The sequence below is a fragment of the Nicotiana sylvestris genome, chromosome 6, assembly GCF_000393655.2.
Source record: "Nicotiana sylvestris chromosome 6, ASM39365v2, whole genome shotgun sequence".
Classification (NCBI taxonomy): Eukaryota; Viridiplantae; Streptophyta; class Magnoliopsida; order Solanales; family Solanaceae; genus Nicotiana; species Nicotiana sylvestris.
Window position 1 is genome coordinate 204950071 of NC_091062.1, and position 21511 is coordinate 204971581.

The window sequence follows — 21511 nt, forward strand, 5'->3', positions numbered from 1 at the left end:
ATAGTCATTTTTAGGAATAGTACATACTCAAGGGTTTTAAAAAGTCGTTTGTCAGTTACAAACAAAAACTTCAGCTCTAGAGCTGAAGCTCGACAGTTATAAAACAAAACTTTAGCTCTAGAACTGAAGTTCGACAGTTACAAAAACAAAAACTTCAGCTCTTCGCCAGTTACAGAAATAAAAACTTCAACACACTTGGTTCAACACACTTGCTACTTCAGGCCCGTCTACTAGAATGCTGAAGTTTTGCGTGATTGTCTTTGCTACTTCAGCCCCGTATGCTGAAGTTATGCGAAAAAGCGGATACACTTATAATTTTTTTTGCAAAACGGACACAAGTTAAAATGTGATACAAAAAACGGGTATAGATGCAAATGCCCCTCTTCTCAATATCAGATAATTAGAGTTTGGCCCGCTAGAGAGTGCTTACTATACAAGTCTAGCCCTGTAACAACATTATTTTCTCTTTTTTTACCAGAAAGTATTTATTTCCAATCGTTTATAATTATTTCAACTTCTTTCTACTAAGGTATAGACGTATAGTAGATTAAAAGTAGGAATAATTTAAGGGACCTCCCATTACATTTGGCTTCACTGACCTCTCATTGTGATTTGTGATATTACACTTACCTTTCTTATTTTGATTTTCATTATAATAATTTTACATTTTTTAAATTAATTTTAAAAATAATTTGACTAATTTTTATAACTTATAATTTTTAAATTAATTAAAAATAGGAGAGGTAAGCATAATTTGATAAATCTGAGAGGTTAGTGTGATGAAAAACAAGTTTTAGGAATTTTTACACCCTATAGAAAACCTTAGTACCATATTTATTTTAAATAAATACCATTTTAAAATATTACATCCTATAAATACCTTTTATCTTTTATAGCAAAAAATCTAAATATAGTTACATCCTATAATTAAGGCATCATATATGCTAAATATTATTTTTCTCTCTCCCTTTTTTTATTTTCTCTCACATAATTACCGCATATCTGCAAACTCCAATACAATCTCTCTCTGTTTGCATACAACCAGACTCTCTTCTCCCACAAACCCTAGTTTCTTAACTCTTCTCCCACCCAAATTCTCAATTTTCAATCCTTAAACTATCAGAATCATCAATTACATATATGTGGAAGAGTCCAATGCAGTGAGTGTGACATATCTCTTTGCATCTGTTATCAAAGAAAAGGAGGAGAAGGAGAGAGATTGAGTACGGGGAAGTATCAAAGAAATTGACTCTGAGGCGAAAGGCTTCACGGACGGCGGCAAATGCGTCTTGTTCGGAGACATCCCCGAAGACTTTGCCAAGAGGATAACATGGAAAGATTCCTTTTCAAGTACCTTTTCAATTTTTGTAGATGTGTTAGGGGGCTGACCAACCGAAATTAATGGCTGGCCGCCGGCCGGCGAAGCCATAGGGCTGTTTCTCTCTCTAGATCGCCCAAATCGCCTGTTTATATTCAGTTGTATTCGAATGTATTCTTCAGCTGTATTCACTTGTATTCAGGTTTAATCAGTTGTATTAAACTATTTTATTCAGCAATAGTTAGTTGTATTCAAGTGTTTTATACAACTGTATTCAGTTGTAGTTAGTTATATTCAACTATTTTATTCAGCAGAAGTTTGTTGTATTTTGTTGCATTCAAGAGTTTATTCAGCTGTATTCAGTTGTATTTTTGTTGTAATCAAGTATTTTATTCAGATGAATTAAGGTGTATTTTGTTGTATTCAACTGTATTATTCATATGTATTTTTCTTTATTCAGCTATAATCTTATTATGTATCTTTCAAATACAGATTAATGAGGAATCGTTTTAGTTCGTTGAGTTAAATTAGAAGAATATCATGTGATTTTATTTCCTTCCGTTTTTAGCGCAAATATGTTACTGTATTTAATGTTAATGTCGCTTGAATACAGCTAAATATGTCAAACTTAGCTGGAATTCCAGATTTTATGCCTATATTTTTTGTTGTATTAATAAATACAACAGCTTAAATACATGAAATACATTATTTAAAAACATAAAAGGTATCTATAACACGTAATATAGCAAAAAGTATCTATAAATGACTAATTAGACAAAAAAAAGGTGCTTTATGAAAAATTCTCTATGTTTTATATGGCTATTATTAATGTGCACGTTCATATGTATACTAATTAATAAGGTGATACCACCATCTAACTCTATAACATTATATTACAGAACATGGGCGAAGCCACATGATTGACCACATCAAAAAATTATATTATGTACGTAAATAAAATATTATAAAAATATATAATACATATTGAACAATCTTTATTAATTTTTTTTTACTTCTTTAAAATTTGAATACCTTTATAGAAATTCTTAACTTTGCCACATTACAAAATATAGTTATAGATAAATGGCAATTATAAACTAAATCATAGAAAACTTAGAACTAGTATTGTTGGGATTTCCATTAAAGAAATCCCTCCAAAAATTGGCGTATGCCACTAATTGCAATGCGCACACGGTATTCTTTAGTAAAAGGCGAAAGAATAGTTCGCTCTGTGCTCACTGCGTGGCTGCGTGATTTTTTCTTAGGCACTTGAGCTCCTTATATACTAGTTCCAGCCGCTTGGTTCTTCACTAACTTATTGATGTGGGATAGATGTTGTTCTAATTTTGGCTGTGACTACCACTGTATGGGCTCTGCTGGTCTGGGCTTTGTGCTCTTTCCATGAATTGGGCTAATTTTTCTGGCCATTACCACTCGTTCTCATACCAGAGTTACTGATGTCACATCCAATTGCGTTTCCTTTGACATATAATTCGGGGCAAGTACACAAATAGTCATTTGTAGGAATACTATATAGAGATTAGCCAGTACTTATTTGTCCTAAAATTTTAAACTAAAAATCTTAGCTTCATGGATAATTCAACACACTTTTGTCCCGAAAAATTGAACTAAAAAACTGAAATTCAGAACACACTGGCTAATTCCTAAATAGCAGCGCTTTAACATGGCTACCTGATGTCAATTCTACCGTATGATCCTGTGCAGGACGTTTATTTAGCTACATTAGATTAAATTATGTTTTTCTGTACTGTTTCGGGTTTATTAGGGCTAGCCTACTAGTACCTTTGTTGTTTCTTAGAGGGATAGTGTTAGGGTGGTTTTAGTGCGATCTTCCTCTTAGGTTTTTCTAGTACTTTACCGTTGTTACTGCTTGACTATTGCTGTTGCTTTCTTCCACCTGTTTTTACAGTTCATACATTATTAGTTGCATTTTCCTGGTTTGTCATAGATATTTACCTGTTTTTATTCTTCCTCTTGAGTCGAGGGTCTTTCAAAACAGTCTCTCTATCCCCAGGATAGGGTAAGGTATGCGTACACATTACCCTCCCCAGACCTTACTTGTGGGATCCCACTAGGTTGTTGTTGTTGTTGTTGTTGTATATTCGAAGAATTATACCTTACTTTATTTTTCAGATTACAATCTTTGTCGCCTTAGAATATTATCGGCTAGTATCTCTATACTACGTGTGAATGCGGGATATTTCGTGTACCGGTCTTTTTTTAGTTGCTATGCTACCTAATAATGTAACAAGAAATCATATTTTTGAAAAACAAGGAAAAGTAAAGAAAATAAAAGAAAAATGAGCTCCTTTGTCTTTCTTGAACCATGCACTGGTGGCTTCTCCAATCTGTTACGCAACGCCTTCCTAATGTTCTTTGGAAGGGCAACGTAAGGCTAAGCAACCGATGTCAGTGCGGTTGTTGTCTGCCAATGAGGTCCTCGCCGCACGCTAGACTAGATTGTCAGTGCCGTGCGGGAAAACCAATGTCATGAGCAATTGCGGAAGCTGAGAGAGAATTGAGTTTTGAATGATGATGATGATTTTATTGATGACTGAAAATGCTGATTACAAAGATGCAGTGTCGAGGGGGAGAGACACCAGAAAAATGCTTGCTTGAAAATGATTGATTGTTTGGTCCCCCTTAATAATGCTTAAAAAAAATAAACCAACATTACATGACTAGTCCTAATAAAGCTGTAGAAGCACACTGAAATGGAAATGATGTAAACTAGCCTATGATTACAATGAAAAGGACTTAGATTATTACAAGGTAGAACTAAGTCCGATGGCAGCAACTTTGTCTTGCGGGTCAGGGTCTGCGCACGCGTTGTTGTGGGCGCGCGCGACACTTGTTGTGTTGGCCTGAGGCTGGGCGCTGGTGCTTGACATCAGGGTCTGTGCACGAGGCGCTGCTGGAATGGGCCTGCAGCTGGGCACTGGCGAGGCATCAGGATCTTTGCGTGCGACATTGTCAGGGCGCGCGACGCTGTTGTCATTGGCCAGTCCTTGGGCGCTGGCGAGAGGCATCGGTGGGGCGACAGAGGCGCATGCGCGCTTGTCACTTGGCGCAGCCAAGACCACGGGGCCGACCATGGCGCTAGGCATTGTGAGGCTTGCTAGGCTGCCATGGGGCGCGACCAAGGTGTCATGGGGTGTGTCTGGAAAGCAGCCCATGACATTCTCCCCCACCTGAGTTGGCGCCGTCCTCAGAGCCTTATGATGATGATAATGATGATGATGATGATGATGATGATGTTTCTGATGGTTGTTGGATGGGAGGTCTGCGCCCCTCTGTTCTGTGAGCTTGCTGTTGTAGCGACGTAATGATTTCATGCGGCTGACATGGAAGACTGGATGGAGTTTTTACGTGGTATGTGGACTTCCCAATGTGTTTTTCAATGGGCAGGGACCCGATATATTTTTGTTGCAGGCGAGGGTCATGGGTCCTTTCTACAAACAAGTACCGCTTTGGGATGCATAGAATTACTTTGTCCCATGTTTGATGTTGGGCAAAGCAAAGCTTTTGTTCGGTGAACCTTTTTGCCCGCTCTTGGGCTTTGACGAGATAGCTCCGCACTATCCCCATGTTGCGCTCCCATTCGCTCGAGAAGTTGGCAGCTTGAGGAGATTTCGGCATGGTTGATGCATTCACCGTTTGCGGGAGAAGCGGTTGCTGTCCGGTAACAATTTCAAAAGGGCTCTTGTTTGTATGATGGCTCTTTTGAGAATTGAAACACAGTTGAGCAGCATCCAGGAGCTTCACCCAATGCTTCTGTGATCCGGTTGCGAAGTTGCGGAGATATTCCTCCAGCATGTCATCGAACCGGTCTGTCTGGCCATCCGATGGTGGATGGATGTCTGTGTTGTGACTCAATGTTGACCCAAAGCACCTGAAGAGATGGGTCCAAAAGTTGCTAGTGAAGCGTGAGTCGCGCCTACTAACAATGTTTTTGGGCAGGCCCCAATGTTTGACAATGTGCGAGAAGAAGAGTCGAGCTGTATCTTCTGCTGAGATGTTTTGCGGGGCTGCTATGAAAGTTGCATAGTCTGAGAACTGATCTATGACAACCATGATGGATGCAAGATTGCCGACTTGGGGCAATCCCGTGATGAATCTGAGGGAAACACTTTCCCATGGTCTCTGAGGGACATGTAATGGCTGCGAGGGTCCCGGCTGTGATGAGTGATCCGACTTGTCCTTGTGGCATGGCTGACAAGTCTCCACACGATGATGAGCGTCACCAGTCTTTTGAGGCCGATGACATGATGACTGATTGTTGCTGCGAAGGGTAGCCTGAACCTGAGGTTCATGTCTGTTGACTACCTTCTCCAACTGCATGGCCGAGATGTTTTCAGCGGCCATCTTTATGGGAAAGCATGGTATGGTGCAGGGCTTGGCCCCTTTTTCTCCCATCATCAGGAGCATGTTGGCATATGGTACCGGAATGGTGTTGGTTTGCCTCATGAAATCCAAACCCACTATGATGTCGAAGTCATCTATGATTGCGATGCGCAGGTCGATGCTTCCTTTGTATGGGCCAAGTTTCACTGGGACATTTGTAGCTGTTCCACCCAATGTCTGAGGTGGTGAGTTGATAGCCTTGACGCGGCCTTTGCTCTTTTGTACCACAAGACCTAGGCGCGCTACTTGCGTTGATGACAAGTAGTTGTGGGTGGCACCCGTGTCTATCAATGCGTGAAGGGGCTTGCCGTTCACTTTCAATTCGACGAACATGAGGGTCCTCGCTTGTTTAGGAGGTCCTTCGTCCATCTTTTCTTTCCCTTTCCTGGTGATCGGGACTGATGTTTTCTTAGGAGGACATGCACTGGTCCCCGCTAAGGCATGAGGGATAGAGCCAACAATTGCATTGAAGGCGCCTACCTGGTTGTCTTCAGATGTGTCTGATGCATCTGTCTCATCCTCGACAGTCTGATGAGCATTGACCTTGATGTTTGGGCATTCATTGTTCCAATGTGCCCCGCCGCAATGACGGCATTCTGAGGGAGGCTTTCTCCCCTGATTGTTGTTGATGGATGCAGCACTGTTGCTGTTGGAGGGAGGAGTCTTAGTTTTGGATGCACTCCGATCTCCCCCACTTTTGCTTGGGCCACCATTGCTGGGATGGTGCCCGTTGAATCCCCCTCGGACAGACGGCTGGGGCCTGTCGTTCTGAGTTCCCAAATGATAATCGCCAAGGCATTCTGCAGCTTGAATGGCCTTGGGCAGGGTGTCTACCCGTTGTCGCTGTAGTTCCATACGGGCATGAGGTTTCAAACCTTCTATGAATGCGAAGAGTTTGTCTTTGTCCCCCATGTCGCGTATGTTTAGCATGAGTGCGGAGAATTCGCGCACGTACTCCCTCACTGATCTGGTGTGGCGGAGGTCCCGTAGCTTTCTCCTTGCATTGTATTCCACATTTTCGGGAAAGAACTGCAGGCGTATGGCTACCTTCAATTCGTCCCATGTCTGAAGAGTATCTTCACCGGCCTTGATGGCTTCGTGTTTGACCCGCCACCAAAGTTTGGCATCGCCCTGAAGATACATGGCAGCAGTCGCTACCTTTTTGGATTCCTCCAAATGGCCCACGGCATCGAAGTATTGTTCGATGTCGAAGATGAAGTTTTCCACTTCTTTAGCATCCCGGGATCCGTCGTATGGTTTTGGCTCCGGTATCTTAAGCTTTTGTGGAATGAGGGTGAGGTTTATTGCACCCCTGATGTGGTTGTCGCCTCCTCGAAGTAGGCTCTGTAAGGCATCATTGACAACATTGAGCTTGCCTGTCAAGTCGTCTATGGTTTGCTGCATGGCAGTTAGTCTGTCTGCCTCTTGTTGCTGATGGGCTAAATCGTCGGCACGCTCCTGTTGGAGGTCCTCAAATTTGCCATGAATATTGGCAGTTTCAATGGCTGTCGTTTGTCGGTCATCGTCAGAGTCACGACTGATGTTTGCAATATCATTTTCGACCTGCCACATTCGGCGGTCTAGGTCATCCAACATTTGCACTAGGTTGTTGTTTTGATCAGGCACCGTATCCACGATGGGTCGTAATCGGTCAACCGTCTCTTCTAGGGATGCTAGACGCTCCCCATGATTCACCATGGTCAGAAATGGTGATGATGGCAAATGTGTTCCCTCGTCCGATGTCGAGCCTAGGCTCTGATACCAACTGTTACGCAATGCCTTCCTGATGTTCTTTGGAAGGGCAACGTAAGGCTAAGAAACCGATGTCAGTGCGGTTGTTGTCCGCCAATGAGGTCTTCGTCGCACGCTAGACTAGATTGTCAGTACCGTGCGGAAAAACCAATGTCATGAGCAATTGCGGAAGTTGAGAGAGAATTGGGTTTTGAATGATGATGATGATTTTATTGATGACTGAAAATGCTAATTACAAAGATGCGGTGTCGAGGGGGAGAGACACCAGAAAAATGCTTGCTTGAAAATGATTTATTGTTTGGTCCCCCTTAATAATGCTTAAAAAAATAAACCAACATTACATGACTAGTCCTAATAAAGCTGTAGAAGCACACTGAAATGAAAATGGTGTAAACTAGCCTATGATTACAATGAAAAGGACTTAGATTATTACAAGGTAGAACTAAGTCCGATGGCAGCAACTTTGTCTTGCGGGTCAGGGTCTGCGCGCGCGTTGTTGTGGGCGCGCGCGACACTTGCTGTGTTGGCCTGAGGCTGGGCGCTGGTGCTTGGCATCAGGGTCTGTGCGCGAGGCGCTGCTGGAATGGGCCTGCAGCTGGGCGCTGGCGAGGCATCAGGATCTGCGCGCGCGACATTGTCAGGGCGCGCAACGCTATTGTCATTGGCCAGCCCTTGGACGCTGGCGAGAGGCATCGGTGAGGCGATAGAGGCGCATGCGCGCTTGTCACTTGGCGCAGCCAAGACCACGGGGCCGACCATGGCGCTAGGCATTGTGAGGCTTGCTAGGCTGCCATGGGGCACGACCAAGGGGTCATGGGGCGTGTCTGGAAAGCAGTCCATGACATAGATATTTACCTGTTTTTATTCTTCCTCTTGAGTCGAGGGTCTTTCAAAACAGCCTCTCTATCCCCAGGATAGGGTAAGGTATGCGCACACATTACCCTCCCTAGACCTTACTTGTGGGATCCCACTAGGTTGTTGTTGTTCTTGTTGTTGTTGTATATTCGAAGAATTATACCTTACTTTATTTTTCAGATTACAATCTTTGCCGCCTTAGAATATTATCGGCTAGTATCTCTATACTAAGTGTGAATGCGGAATATTTCGTGTACCGGTCGTTTTTTAGCTGCTATGCTACCTAATAATGTAACAAGAAATCATATTTTTGAAAAACAAGGAAAAGAAAAGAAAAGAAAAGAAAAGAAAAATGAGCTCCTTTGTCTTTCTTGAACCATGCAATGGTGGCTTCTCCAATTTCATGCATAATAATAATAGAAGAAAATAATATCAAGACTGGCTGCTTACCACTGGAAATTTGTCCTTAAATGAATCTGAATTCACCACCTTCGTCATAGAGGAAAAATTTAAAAATCTCCACATAATGTCCCTCTTAACCCCTTTTTGTTAAAAATAAAAAATAAAATATCTTGCCCCGTACTTATGGTCCCGAAGATAAATAAAAAGAATAATCCATGCCACTAGCCTCCAAGAATAACACTTGCATGCTGTGACAAACCAATATTATCATCCCATTTCTTTAAGACCATTAATAACATTATATAATAGAGGTTAAATTAAGGTCGTTGTTTCTCACAATAGTGTCGCAGCAATTTCAGGAAATTAAAGAGACAAACTATAGTATTAAAATCCATGGATTCTCTAACTGTTTTCCACAAACTTCCCATAATTGATTTCACAAAAGAGAATTTAGAACCAGGCACAAATTCATGGTTCAAGGTATGTAAAGAAGTTGTTTGTGCTCTTGAAGAGTATGGTTGTTTTGTAGCATTGTATGATAAAATTTCATTAAAGATACATAATGAAGTTTTTCAAGCACTAGAGGAGTTATTTAATCTTCCCACTCAGACAAAAATCCAGAATAAATCTACCAAACCTTTGTATGGTTATGTTGGCCAAATCCCATTTATTCCTCTCTATGAGAGTATGGGCATTGATAATGCTAATACAATTGAAGGAATCCAAAATTTCTCCAATTTCATGTGGCCTAATGGAAACAATTGTTTCAGGTACTCTCTCTATCCCATTTTATATATGTGACATATACTTCTTTTTAGTCTGTCCAGAAAAATAATACTCTTTTTAATTAGTTAAAAAAAAGTTTAACTTTAATTACACTTCTCATTTTACTTTTAAGGTGTGTTTGGTATGAAGAAAAATATTTTCTTGGAAAATAAGTGATTTTCGTACTTATTTTCTGGTGCTTTTGGTTAGGTAGCAGAATCTTTTTTTTTTTTTAAAAAAATATATAATTTAAACAAACACTATGGGAGACAAAATGAGTAAGGGCAGGGGATGATGGTAGTTCGGGGTCTAGGGCCGGGGTGGTGGGGGTAGGGATTTGTGAGGGTGGTGGGTAAGGAATAGGATGGGGAAAATTAAAAAAGTATTTTGGAAAATATTTTTCCTCCTCTTGGTAGGATAGTCATTTTTCTCGAATTAGAGAAAAATAATCTTTTCCGGAATACTTAAGCCAACCAAATATAGAAAAATTTAAAACATGAAAAATATTTTCTGGAAAATGTTTTAGTTCATACCAAACACACCCTCATGACATGATTTTATAGTCACAAAAATATCTTCTCCAAACTCCGGAGTAATATTTAATCACGTCATTTCGATTTTGCTAATTCTAACTAGTTTGGAATTGATATATAGTTAATTGATTCTGAACGCACTAATTGATATTTCTTTTTTCATTTATTTTTCTCATCTTAATATTGTTAGTGAAGCTTTGCTAGCATACTCGAAAGCAGCAGCAGAAGTAGAAGAAATGGTGGTGAGAATGGTATTTGAGAGCTATGGTGTAGAAAAATACTATGAATCTCACATCAAATCAGTGAATTATCTTGCTAGGGTTATGAAATATAAAGAAGCCCAAGTACAAGAACCAAAACTTGGATTTGTTGCTCATACAGACAAGAGCTTCATGTCTACAATTCATCAGAATCAAGTTAATGGTTTGGAGATCAAAGGGAAAGATGGTCAGTGGTTTGGAGTTGAGCTTTCCCCTTCCTCCATTGTGGTCATGGCTGGCGACGCAATCATGGTACACTACAATTTAACATATTACAGCAGATTATATTGCTCGTTTTATTTTTTCAGGTTACTGATTTCACTTATTATGGTTTGATATATATAGTTTCCTCTTAAATGACCTACTGATAGTGCAAGATTAAAATTCTTTTACACTCTCGGTGTATATACTCAAACTCAATGAATAAATTCGCATGTATTGATAATTTATTGGGCGTTTGGATATAAGAATTGTAAAATTAAAAAAAAAGTGAATTTCTTTTTTAAAAGTGAAAATGATATTTGAAAATTAGAGTTGTGTTTGAATATGAATATAATTTTAGGTTGTTTTTGAAGTTTTGTGAGCGATCTGAGTGAAAATTTTGAAAAAAGTTTTTTGAAGATTTTAAATTTTTTTAAAAATTCCAAGATTCATCTTCAAATAAAAATTGAATTTTTTTTTTGGCTAAATACTGATTTAGGAAAAAAATGAATTTTAAAAAAAAATATTCTTACGTCCAAACCGGCTCTCCAGCCACCAGGCGCAATAAATATTTTCCCTTAAATCGTCGGTTCAATCGCTTATACTAAAAATAGCCGACAGACAGTAACAGAGGCAGTAATATTTAAAGTTTATGGGTTCTGAAATTATTACGGAACTCATAACTCGTTTTAATTACTGGTTTCGTAATTAAATATTTATATATTTAATGAATTTTCTATACAAATATAGTGTTTAAAGCAAAAGTGACTGGGTTCGCTCGAACCCGCACCTAATAGGCTAGCTCTGCCGCTGCTGACAGATGTATAATATATATGTTATCCATATATAATATGTGTATAACTATGTATAATTTATGTATACCAATTTGAAAAAGTAAATAGTGAATCGAGTCAGGTATTGTGTACAGATTTTTGATATATTTTATATTTGCTTGGACTAGGCATGGAGCAATAACAGGATAAAATCTCCACATCATAGAGTGATGATGGAAGGGAAGGGAGAAAGATATTCCATTGCCCAATTTTCTTTCATGGAAGATACAGTAATGGTTGAAACACCAGAAGAGCTTGTTGATGAAGAGCACCCCTTAAAGTTCAAGTCATTCAACCATCTTGATTATCTTCATTTCTTTAGCAAAGAGGAAAATAGAAGGCTGGAGTCTGCTCTCAAAACCTATTGTGGTGTTTGACATTGCATGTTCTTCTTCTTTTTTTTCTTTTCTTGAGTCGAGAGTCTATCGGAAATAACTACTCTACCTTCTTAAGATAGGGATAACGGCTGCATACACACTACCCTCTCAATAGCCCACTTATGAAATTACACAGAGTTTTGTTGTTGTTGTTGGTGGTGGTGGTGATGGTGGTGGTGTTTGACACGTTCTTCATCGGAATTACTTATAGTAATACTATTTTCCTAGAAAATAACAAAAAAAAGTTTCTAGTCGTGTATGAGTTCTTGAGCAGAGGATCTACTGAAAACAGTCTTTCTGCTTTCTTAAAGGTAAGGATAAGATTTGCATACAAACTACCATCTCAGATTCCATTTGTGAAATTACACTGAATTTGTTATTGTTGTTGTTGTTGTGGTTGTGGTGATGTATGAGTATGTTCGGCATGCAGATTAGAAAATAAATAATTAAACGTGTCACAGTTCATAAATCCAGTGTATCTAACTAGTTTGGGTTGTACATTTTATCTTATCGACTTCTTTTTTATTCCCATGCTTAAAAAGTGCGAGCTCGACTGCTTATTAACCTATGTCATTCTGTATTCCTACGTCTATGTACTTTCTCGGGAAAATTAATATAAGAAGAGGAAGAAAATCTTCATTGAGCGATTAATTGAGAATTTATTTTCCAGCGTTTTTCTTTTCGAATGTTTTCTCCTCTCTGGTCTAAGGTAGTGATTAACCAAAAAATGAGATTTCGGTCAAAACTTTAATTTAGAAGAATTCGGGTTACTGATAATTAAAAGTATATATGAAAGAAAGTAATTTGGCTAGCAATATAATCAGAAGAAAAACAAGTAAATCGGTATATTCAGATAATATTTTGTGTGTCTTACAATTGACCCACTCTCCCCCTTTTATAGCTATTTTGGGATATGCGTTTTGCTTTGTCATAATAAGGCCATTATGGACAATTAAATACATTAAATGCTACGTTACATAATCATTGCATTTGATACAGATTCTCTAACGTTTTTAGTATTTAAGGCTCAAAAATACTGTATCTATACTCCCATGTAGTGTCAGATTCATTCGCCTTAATTCTTGGACTTAAATAAGTACGAGCGCTGAGTCTTTTACATAACCGCTCGTGCCTCTTCCTTTGCCTTTACTCGTATCTGTTGCAACTCGTGCCTCTTTGCCAGTTGTAACTCTTTGACCAGTCTATGTGTCATGTCGTCATCTTTACACCACTTTAATATGTAAACTCAATTTTTCCCAATACAGATAGTCCCCCCACTTGCCATTTATTCATCGATTGAATATTTGGGAAGTGGATTTCATTAAAAATGAGGATTTTTGTCACCATTAATGCTATGACAGAATCGATGCTTTAATTGTCACTTCCATTTAATACTTTTCACACGTGTCATTTTTTCATTAGTTCTGCTGTTTTACAGCTCTTTTTAAGGTTTTTCACGGCTTCACTATTCACGAAGCGTCAGTTATCATTATTATGGTCCTTCCATCATTGTACCTTTTCCTTTGGCGGTTGCTTATCAGTATAAATATAACTTCCTTCTTTATCTTTACCACATCAAGTTTTCTGAACGTCCAATTTTCTCAAATCTCTTTTTGCTTCTTCATCATATCATCATGTCTTCATTAAACCCTAATCCTAGAAGGTCCCCATAGTTGATAACTTCCCTGATGTCCCTAGTAGAAGAAAAAGAGGAGGTAGGCTTCGTAATTTAGGATCTTCATCCTTGCGTGATTCTTCCCTTTCTTCGCCTAGTTCTGGCCCTTCTTCTAGAACTATAGGTTCTCTTTCACACAGATCTTCTTCTAGAGGTAAGGAATCTTCTGAACCTCTTCGTGAACCCCTAGTAGAGGAGATAGTTCCCATGGAACTATCTTTCTATAACGACAGAGAATCTCTTAGAAATCAAGTATCTTCTTTAGATCACGCCGATATCTATCCCACTCAAATTACTGAAAGTTTGATTTCTTTAGTTCGTAGAGACTGCCACTGCAATCATGACTTTTCTATCATTATTCCCAATCCAAATAAAAAAATTACCTCCTACTTAACTGGATTTTCATTTGTCTATATGTACCATTTCACTTTAGGATTCAAACCTGCTATTGATCCTGTTATTCTCGAGTTCTACCATTTTTTTGATGTTTGCTTAGGTCAAATTGGCCCAATAATATGGAGGGTTATTGCCTGTTTGAGGCATTTGACCAACACAACCAGTGTGCCTTTTACTTTCGCGCATCTGATTCACCTTTACTCCCCTAGACTCTTTCGCAATGGTGTTTTTACACTAGTAGCCAGGAGCAAAAGAGTTCTAGTTAGCCCTGAAGATGACAAAGACCGTGGCTGATATGCCAGGTTTGTTGCTGCCCCCACTGTTGGTTTTGTGGGTGATGAGAATGTTCCCTTCCTTAAGAAGTAGAATTTTGCACGTGAGTCTTCTAACTTTCTAGTACCTTTTTCTTCAATTTTGTTGATTTTTCTGATTTTGCCTTTCTTTTTCAGCAACCATGGGAGTTGTAGAAAATGTTTCCAATTTCCGTGATTGGGTAGACAAGCTATTGAAGATTGCCCCAATGGATGGTAGATCTTGGAAGACCATTTCCCAATGATTTGGTTGGAAAGTAAAAACTCATGGTAAGAGCTTTTATCTTACATATATTTTTTATTTCTTTGAACTAATTTCAATCCTTCTTTCTATCAGGATTTGCTATTCGAGGAGTTACTGCCAAGGCGGTCACGACTTCTCGTATCTCTTTGGAAAGGGCCCAAGAAATAATCTTGGGTTCTTCATCGAAAAGAAAAGCCGTTAATGACCAAGGCTCTGAAGAAGAGGAAGACGGGGGCTCTTTTATAACAAGGCCACGGGGTCGAAGATGCATCATTTCTGATGATGAAGAAGGAGCATCCCCCCGATGTTCTATTCCCCTTACCAAGTCTATTGAAGCCCCGGTAGTGATTCTTAAAGATGATGTTGCTCCCGCTGCTGCTCATGACTCTGTTGAGCAACTTTTTATCATCGGGTTTGGTGGCAAAGGCTTTGGCCCAGTTTTGGATGAAGCATCTCTGGCTTCTTTTTCTACACCTGTATCTATGACTTGTTCTTTGCCGATCTTGGTTGTTTCCTTTCCTCCCCAGACTGTCTTTACTACTTCCACTGTCCCTGCTTCCACTGTTCCTCCTTTAACAATTCCTCCCCTAATCATTCATTGCGCTGAAGTTGGATCCTCAAGTAGGAGTGGTGCTATGAGACAAGTGATCATTGAAGTCCCTACTGAGGGCAATCTCTTAAGGAAATCAGGTCAAGCAGATGTATGGCTAAAGCCCTTAATCGGACCAATTGAAAGAGCCAATCTAGAGAGCCATAGCCCCTTGACTTTGATGAATGATATTGTGCACGCTTCTTTAAAGGTATCCCCTTATCTTTTTTCCTTTGATGTGCTTTAAAATTTTCCTATCTTTGAGATTCTCATTTCCCTTCCTTTTTTTTATAGGACAATCTTATCGGCACGGAGATGATGAAAAGGGTTGCCCTCTCAGAGCAATTAGTACATGATTCTCAATTAGAGGCGTGCAATTGGAAAGAACAGTATGAAAGGCTTTAGATTGATGTGGAGTACTTAGAAGAAAGTAAGAGTACCTTAGAGCAACAGGTATGGGCCTTGACTTCAAAGTTGGCAGTTGAAAAGGCTTCCTCAAGTCAAGCGGCGAATAAAGAAAAGGCTCGTCTTGAAACCTCTTCCTCCGAGCAGCTGTCCAAGGCAAGTGAAGAGATTAGAGAGTTAAAGGCTCTCTTGGGGTAAGAAAGAGGCTTATGTTGGAGAGCTCGTGCAGAATTTGACTCAAGCACAAGAAGACCTCTGAGCTTCTTCTGATAATATTTGTGCCTTGAAAAGTTCCCATGCCTCTCTTCAAGCTTCTTACACTTCTGCCTTAGCTGAAAATGAGAAATTAAAGAATGAAATTGTTGACTGGGAAATGGATTATGAAATCCTTGAGGATAAATCTGTCGTTGAAGTGAGTTGGGTGTTTTTGAATTCTCGCCGTGATACCCTAGTTGAAGCTAGCCAAGAGAGTTTTAACTTGGAATCTGAGTTAGCTAAAATCAATGAAACTATTGAGAAAGCTCAGCAAACTCAAGATTTTCCTTCTCTCGTGACCGAAGCTTCCATGAATGTTGAAGTTGATATGGGTATCCCAACTCCTTCAAGCCCAGTTGAGCCCGCTGCTGTTGATGCACCTACTTTAGTTCATACATCTTTTTAGTGATAAGTTTAAGTCATTTGAATTTCTTTGTGTTTTTTTTTTGTTTTTGGAAACATTGTGGTAAAACCCTTGGTCTCATCTAAGGGTTTGTTTTGGAAATTCAAGTCCCCGGACCTTTCATGAGGCAATTTGTATAAACAATTCATAGTTTATGACTAAGTTCGTACTTAGTCTTAAGCTTTTTAATATTAAGAAGTTTTCTCGTTACTATCTTGAACTTCCATTTATTCTTGCCTTTATTTCTAAGGACTTATAGAATAATTTGCATTTTTATTCTTTAAAAATGCTTCTATTAACTTCATGAATATTTACATTAATCATGAATTTATAAAGAGGACCCTTTTATATTCGACACTTAATGAAGAAGACGTCTCAACTTCATAATGGTGTTAACATACGATAAAAGAAATAGGAATACACATGTTTCTTTGAAATAACTTTGACAAGTTCTTGTCGCACCTCCTTTTTACCGCGCTCGCGGGGCGCGTGGGGAGTTTTCTTCAATTGAAGGACAGTCGAAACGGGATTTATTTAATTATTTCAGAGTCGCCACCTGGGAATTTTAAGGCGTCCCAAGTCACCAATTTTAATCCCTGAATCGAGGAGAATATGACTCTGTTTATTATTCTGCGAACCAGAAATCCTGAGTAAGGAATTCTGTTAATCCGGAAGAAGGTGTTAGGCATTTCCGAATTCCGTGGTTCTAGCACGGTCGCTTAACTGTTTTTATTATTGGCTTAATTATCTTGATTTTATTAAATACATTTTGTTACGTGATTTTTCTACCGCTTTTACTTATTGTGATTAAGGACCCTTCTTTGAATCGAATTACGCGTACGTATATTCGTGTTATAAATTTAAAAATGCGGAATTGTGTCACGCGTACGTGTACACAATAACTTTTGATAATATATTTATTAAGCAATCATTTTTTCGAAATTGTGTCGAATCAAGAATATTTGTTTTTCTTAAATAGTGAACCGCACATCTCGGGTTTTTATGAAATTAATTTAACGTCCTCGAAGAAATCCCTTATATTAAATATTCATTCGAAATTGCGCGTACGCATAATTCGAATTGTTTTTATTGGTATAATCAGATTACGCGAACGTATCCCTAATCACACCAAATATTCTTAATGGTATTATGAATTTTCCACAAATTGTTTGTTGTATCTACACATTTTATATAAAAATACCGAGAAATTCATATTCAAGGGATGTCTTTAAATTCTTTTAAAAAAATTCACAATTTATTAAATATTGCCCGTTGACTATAATTTCCGAGTATTAATTATGTTCATCCCAAGACTATTCAAATTCAAAGTAAAATAAGAACATGATTAATACTATCCTTCACAAATACAACATATACATATACCAAAGGATGAATGCCATATGAAACTCACAAAAATAATTTATGAAGGGAAGAAGTATTTTTGAACAATTTTTTATTTTATTTTATTTTAATTAATGCAAATTCTACTTTTATTTACCATTGATATAAAGTGTTGTGATTTGTTCTTATACATATCATCTCATTCTCACACGCTTGTTTTTGATCCAGAATTATAATTACTCCACTTATTTATAACGATAAATGATCAAATTGATGAGAATAGAGTTATTATGCAAATTGATTCAATTCGAATTGTATTACATACAACATAGTTGTACGCTTAAACATTTATAATATTCTTAACATCATAATGAGATACATCAATTCATCATCCCTTAATGGTTATATATATACCTGTTATCACGCCATATATGAACGTATAACTCACACCATTCAATCCATAACTAAATCAGGTATTAGAATAAACTAGCAATATGGTTTTTGACATTTTTATACTACTCTTTATTCAACTAACAACATCTGACCTTAATCCACAACCAAACAATCGAATTACACTAACCATGCATTTTCTTGATATTTCAGAATATTCTATACCTGACTAACAATGTCATAGGACTTAACTAATAGCCAACTTCCTGCCATATTCCCTATCTTAACAATTCAATCGTAACTATACTTTAATGAAAATTTAGAAAATTAACCTTATTACAACACTTATACAGTCTTCAATAAAGGACATTTAACTTACAGTCATCCTATCAACATATATTACTTATTTGATCAAGAAACAAAACTGAATTTTTAATTAAAGAGCTCAAATGAATAACAGACATTATTACAATTCAAGCTTCATTTATCTGTCATGCTGAATCTCTTTCCAACATAGAATTTAAAAGGATATGTACCTGAAAATGAAGGTAGAAGGAGTAAATTTCAGCAGTAGCAGCAGTAACAAAATCAACGGAATAGCAGTCTTTCCACAGGTTTGAGCAATAATAAGACCCGAAGAACCCAGATGCACAGTGACAGTACTTTTAGGAAGTTTCAGATTTTTAACTGAACAATGATATTGAACAAATCCGGACAGATTTAATGAAAAGAATAATATTTCTGATTCTGAGACTTAGAACAAAACAGACTGAAAAAATTTCAATTTTAAAACACAGAATCAACTTCAATCCTGACTTCCGAGACAGAATTCTACTTTTATGCTTCAGTTTTTCTTTCTTTCTATGAAAACTGATAAGATCTCCCTCTCAAAATCTGATTTCAATCTTTCTTCCAAATCTATATTCAAAATCTGACCCTTTCCTTTTCAAATCAAATTTTTTCTCTCTTCTTCCTTTCTAATTTTTCTGTCTGAAAGCTCTTTTTTTTTCTGTTTTTCTTTCTTCCAAGCTCTCTAAAAAACTCTCTTCTAAAACTGCCCATCAGATTCTGTATTTATATAGGTCTGCCCCCTTTCTTTTAGTGCTGCCTGGACCCTTTCTCTTTTTTTTTTTTTAAAATCAGAAAAGTTCCATTAAAACTACTTTTGAATACTTTAAATCCTATTGAGTGCTATTTATCCTGTTTTTCAGCAGCCCATTATCCCTTGTTCCCCATTAGTATCTTAAATTATAGCCATTAACTTCCACTTTCAGCACATTGCTATTAACATATTATCCTCATTGTTCTATCCCAGAAATGTCCCTGACCTACTGTTTTCTACTAGTATTACTGTCTTAGATTTTAGCAAGTTATCTGAATTAAAACTTGTCTAGCAGCTAACAACCAATTCCTAATGATTAACCTCCTAATACAATTGTATTTACCCAACCTTTGTGAACTTGAATTCAGAACTAACATCATAACAACATTATACTGAATTCAGCCTAATAATTCAACTGAACTCAGCTTTTGAACTAAGATCAAACAAACAGGGGCATTGTCAATATATTGACAATGTCCTGAACTTAATGTTCAGAAAACAACACACATATAACGTCCATTTGATGGATTTATTAAACAAGAACCAACTGATTAACAATAACTAATTAACTGATTATAGCAAAATAATCCATCCAAAACAGGTTATTTCAGTCAACATTTTCCGAAGCAGGATTTATGATATAACTAATCGACGAACTTAGTCGAGTCGATTACACACATTGTAAACAAACAAAATCAACAGAAACAATTCATTTATTTGACTAATCATACGGGCATGAGACAAAGATGACAGAATTAATAAAAAATAAAAACATGAAGAATTAACAGGTTATTAAACAAACAAGAATACATGTAGAAAAATACCTTTAAATCCTTCAATTTTATTTTGACTCGGACTCAACTTGGATTCGGACTTTGTTTGAAATCAAACAGACCTTAGTCGAAGTATTTTCCACTGAAAATACTTCGACTAAGGTCGATTAAACCTCAATCTTCAATCAATTTTGACAAAATCCAGAAGTTTGGTATTTCTAGGGTGCCTGAAGGTTCGATTTGGGATTTACTCATTTCTGGTTAGATTCGAGGGAAACCAAAGATGTTCTAGGCACGAGGGAGGTCAGGGGGTAACTGGTGTGAGTTTGAAGTAGGTTGGGATAAGGTCAAGTTGTACTCGAATCTTCAAATGAAGATTCGAGTAGTTCCAGTATGATTCGAACCATGCAACTAACAGATCCTTGGTGAGAGAATTTAGGAGAAGCTGTGGTGTTAATTTGAGAGCCATTGGAAAGGTTTAAGTTTTCAGACCCACCTTCGATTTAATATTCGAAGAGTTGGGGTCTGATTTGAAGGAAACTAAGGTCAGATCGGTGTAGAGGATGTTCAGGGGGTTCTAGGGTGTTATTTATTTTGGTGACCGGCGGCGTTGATGCCGCCGGGTTTCAGGCGGTGGAATTCTAGGGCGGCTAGGGTTAGGAGTGGGGGTTTGGGGACGATGATGAATAGTAAGGAAGGGGGGGTGTTTAGTTAGGGGGCCGGGGTAGGGGTCTGGACTTTATATAGGGGAAGGGTGGATCAATCTTGACCGTCCGATCAAGTAAGATTCACGGTCAGGATCATCTCACTTAACCAAACGACGTCGTTTGGTTTAACGTTGGGGTCGGGCTGAATCGGGCCAATGGGTCGGGTTACGGGTTACGGGTAAGGGGGTGAGATCTTAACCGTTGGTTGGATTTGATCCAACGGTTCCTGAAAAGCTACGACCAAACGCTGTCGTTTTGGCTCGTCTGGTTTGGACCGGACCTGGGCTGCCTAGATTGGGCTGTGGGGGGGGGTGATTTGATTTGGGCCTGGATTTAAATCTAGGTCCGATTTTTATCTCTTTTTTCAATTATTTCATTTTTCTAATTTAAATTTCTAATTTTAATTATAAAAATAATTTTAACTTCTAGACAATATTAATCACTTTATAACAACTGTTCAACATACAGACAAAACATTAATCACACAGTGGAATATTTAAAATAGAACAAAAAATGCATATTTTTGTGTTTTTATTTTGAATTAATGCATAATTAAATCCTAGATATGCATGCAACATGTATTTTATTTTATTTTTTATTTTATTATGACAACGTAAATATTTACGGACATAAAACAAATATTTAACAAACACCACGCAAATTCACAAATTGCATACTAACAGAAATTTATTTTATTTTTGATTTATTTTTGGAGTAGTTTTCGTAAGGCAAAAATCACGTGCTCACAGTTCTTATTTGAACTTTGTCTAGTTTTGAATAACACTTTACACGTATTTAAATTACATCTATAACTTTCTCATAACTGTTTTTCTTGTAACAGATTTAAAAAAGAAAAGTAAACACAAGGTTTTTATCTATAACCCGTTTCAGTACATAGCCTTTACCCTAACTATGGTAAGGTTTTTCTTTGGCCTTAGATCGTGACTTTGCTCTGTACTTCATTCAATGAGTGAACTTTTCAGGGCTTGATCTTCTTTGCCTTTCTTATACACATGCCCGTGTATATTATGTAGTCCTCCAAGTGTTTGAGCGTTGAAGTATGAAGCCTCAAGCACTTGATTGTTCTTCTCATTTGGTCCTCTCCCTATAAAGGAAAAACATACTGGACTCGGAGGTATGATTATATATGAAGACTGCTCAACCTGTTTGAATTTCTATCAGAATAATTGTAACCCTAG

At 37.8% G+C, this 21511-nt stretch overlaps 1 protein-coding gene and 1 non-coding gene across 2 annotated transcripts; one reads left to right on the plus strand and one right to left on the minus strand.

Moving 5' to 3' along the window:
* Positions 1 to 2449: 2449 nt before the first annotated feature.
* Positions 2450 to 2566, minus strand: LOC138872305 (U5 spliceosomal RNA). Its single transcript, XR_011400765.1, has one exon. It is a non-coding gene; the product is annotated as a U5 spliceosomal RNA (small nuclear RNA).
* Positions 2567 to 9071: 6505 nt separating this feature from the next.
* On the plus strand, positions 9072 to 12190 carry LOC104245706 (probable 2-oxoglutarate-dependent dioxygenase AOP1). The gene is made up of 3 exons (XM_009801361.2): positions 9072 to 9522; positions 10241 to 10562; positions 11473 to 12190. The coding sequence occupies exons 1-3, from the start codon at positions 9146 to 9148 to the stop codon at positions 11719 to 11721; spliced, it is 948 nt and encodes a 315-aa protein (XP_009799663.1). The 5' UTR covers positions 9072 to 9145; the 3' UTR covers positions 11722 to 12190.
* The last annotated feature ends 9321 nt before the right edge of the window (positions 12191 to 21511 follow it).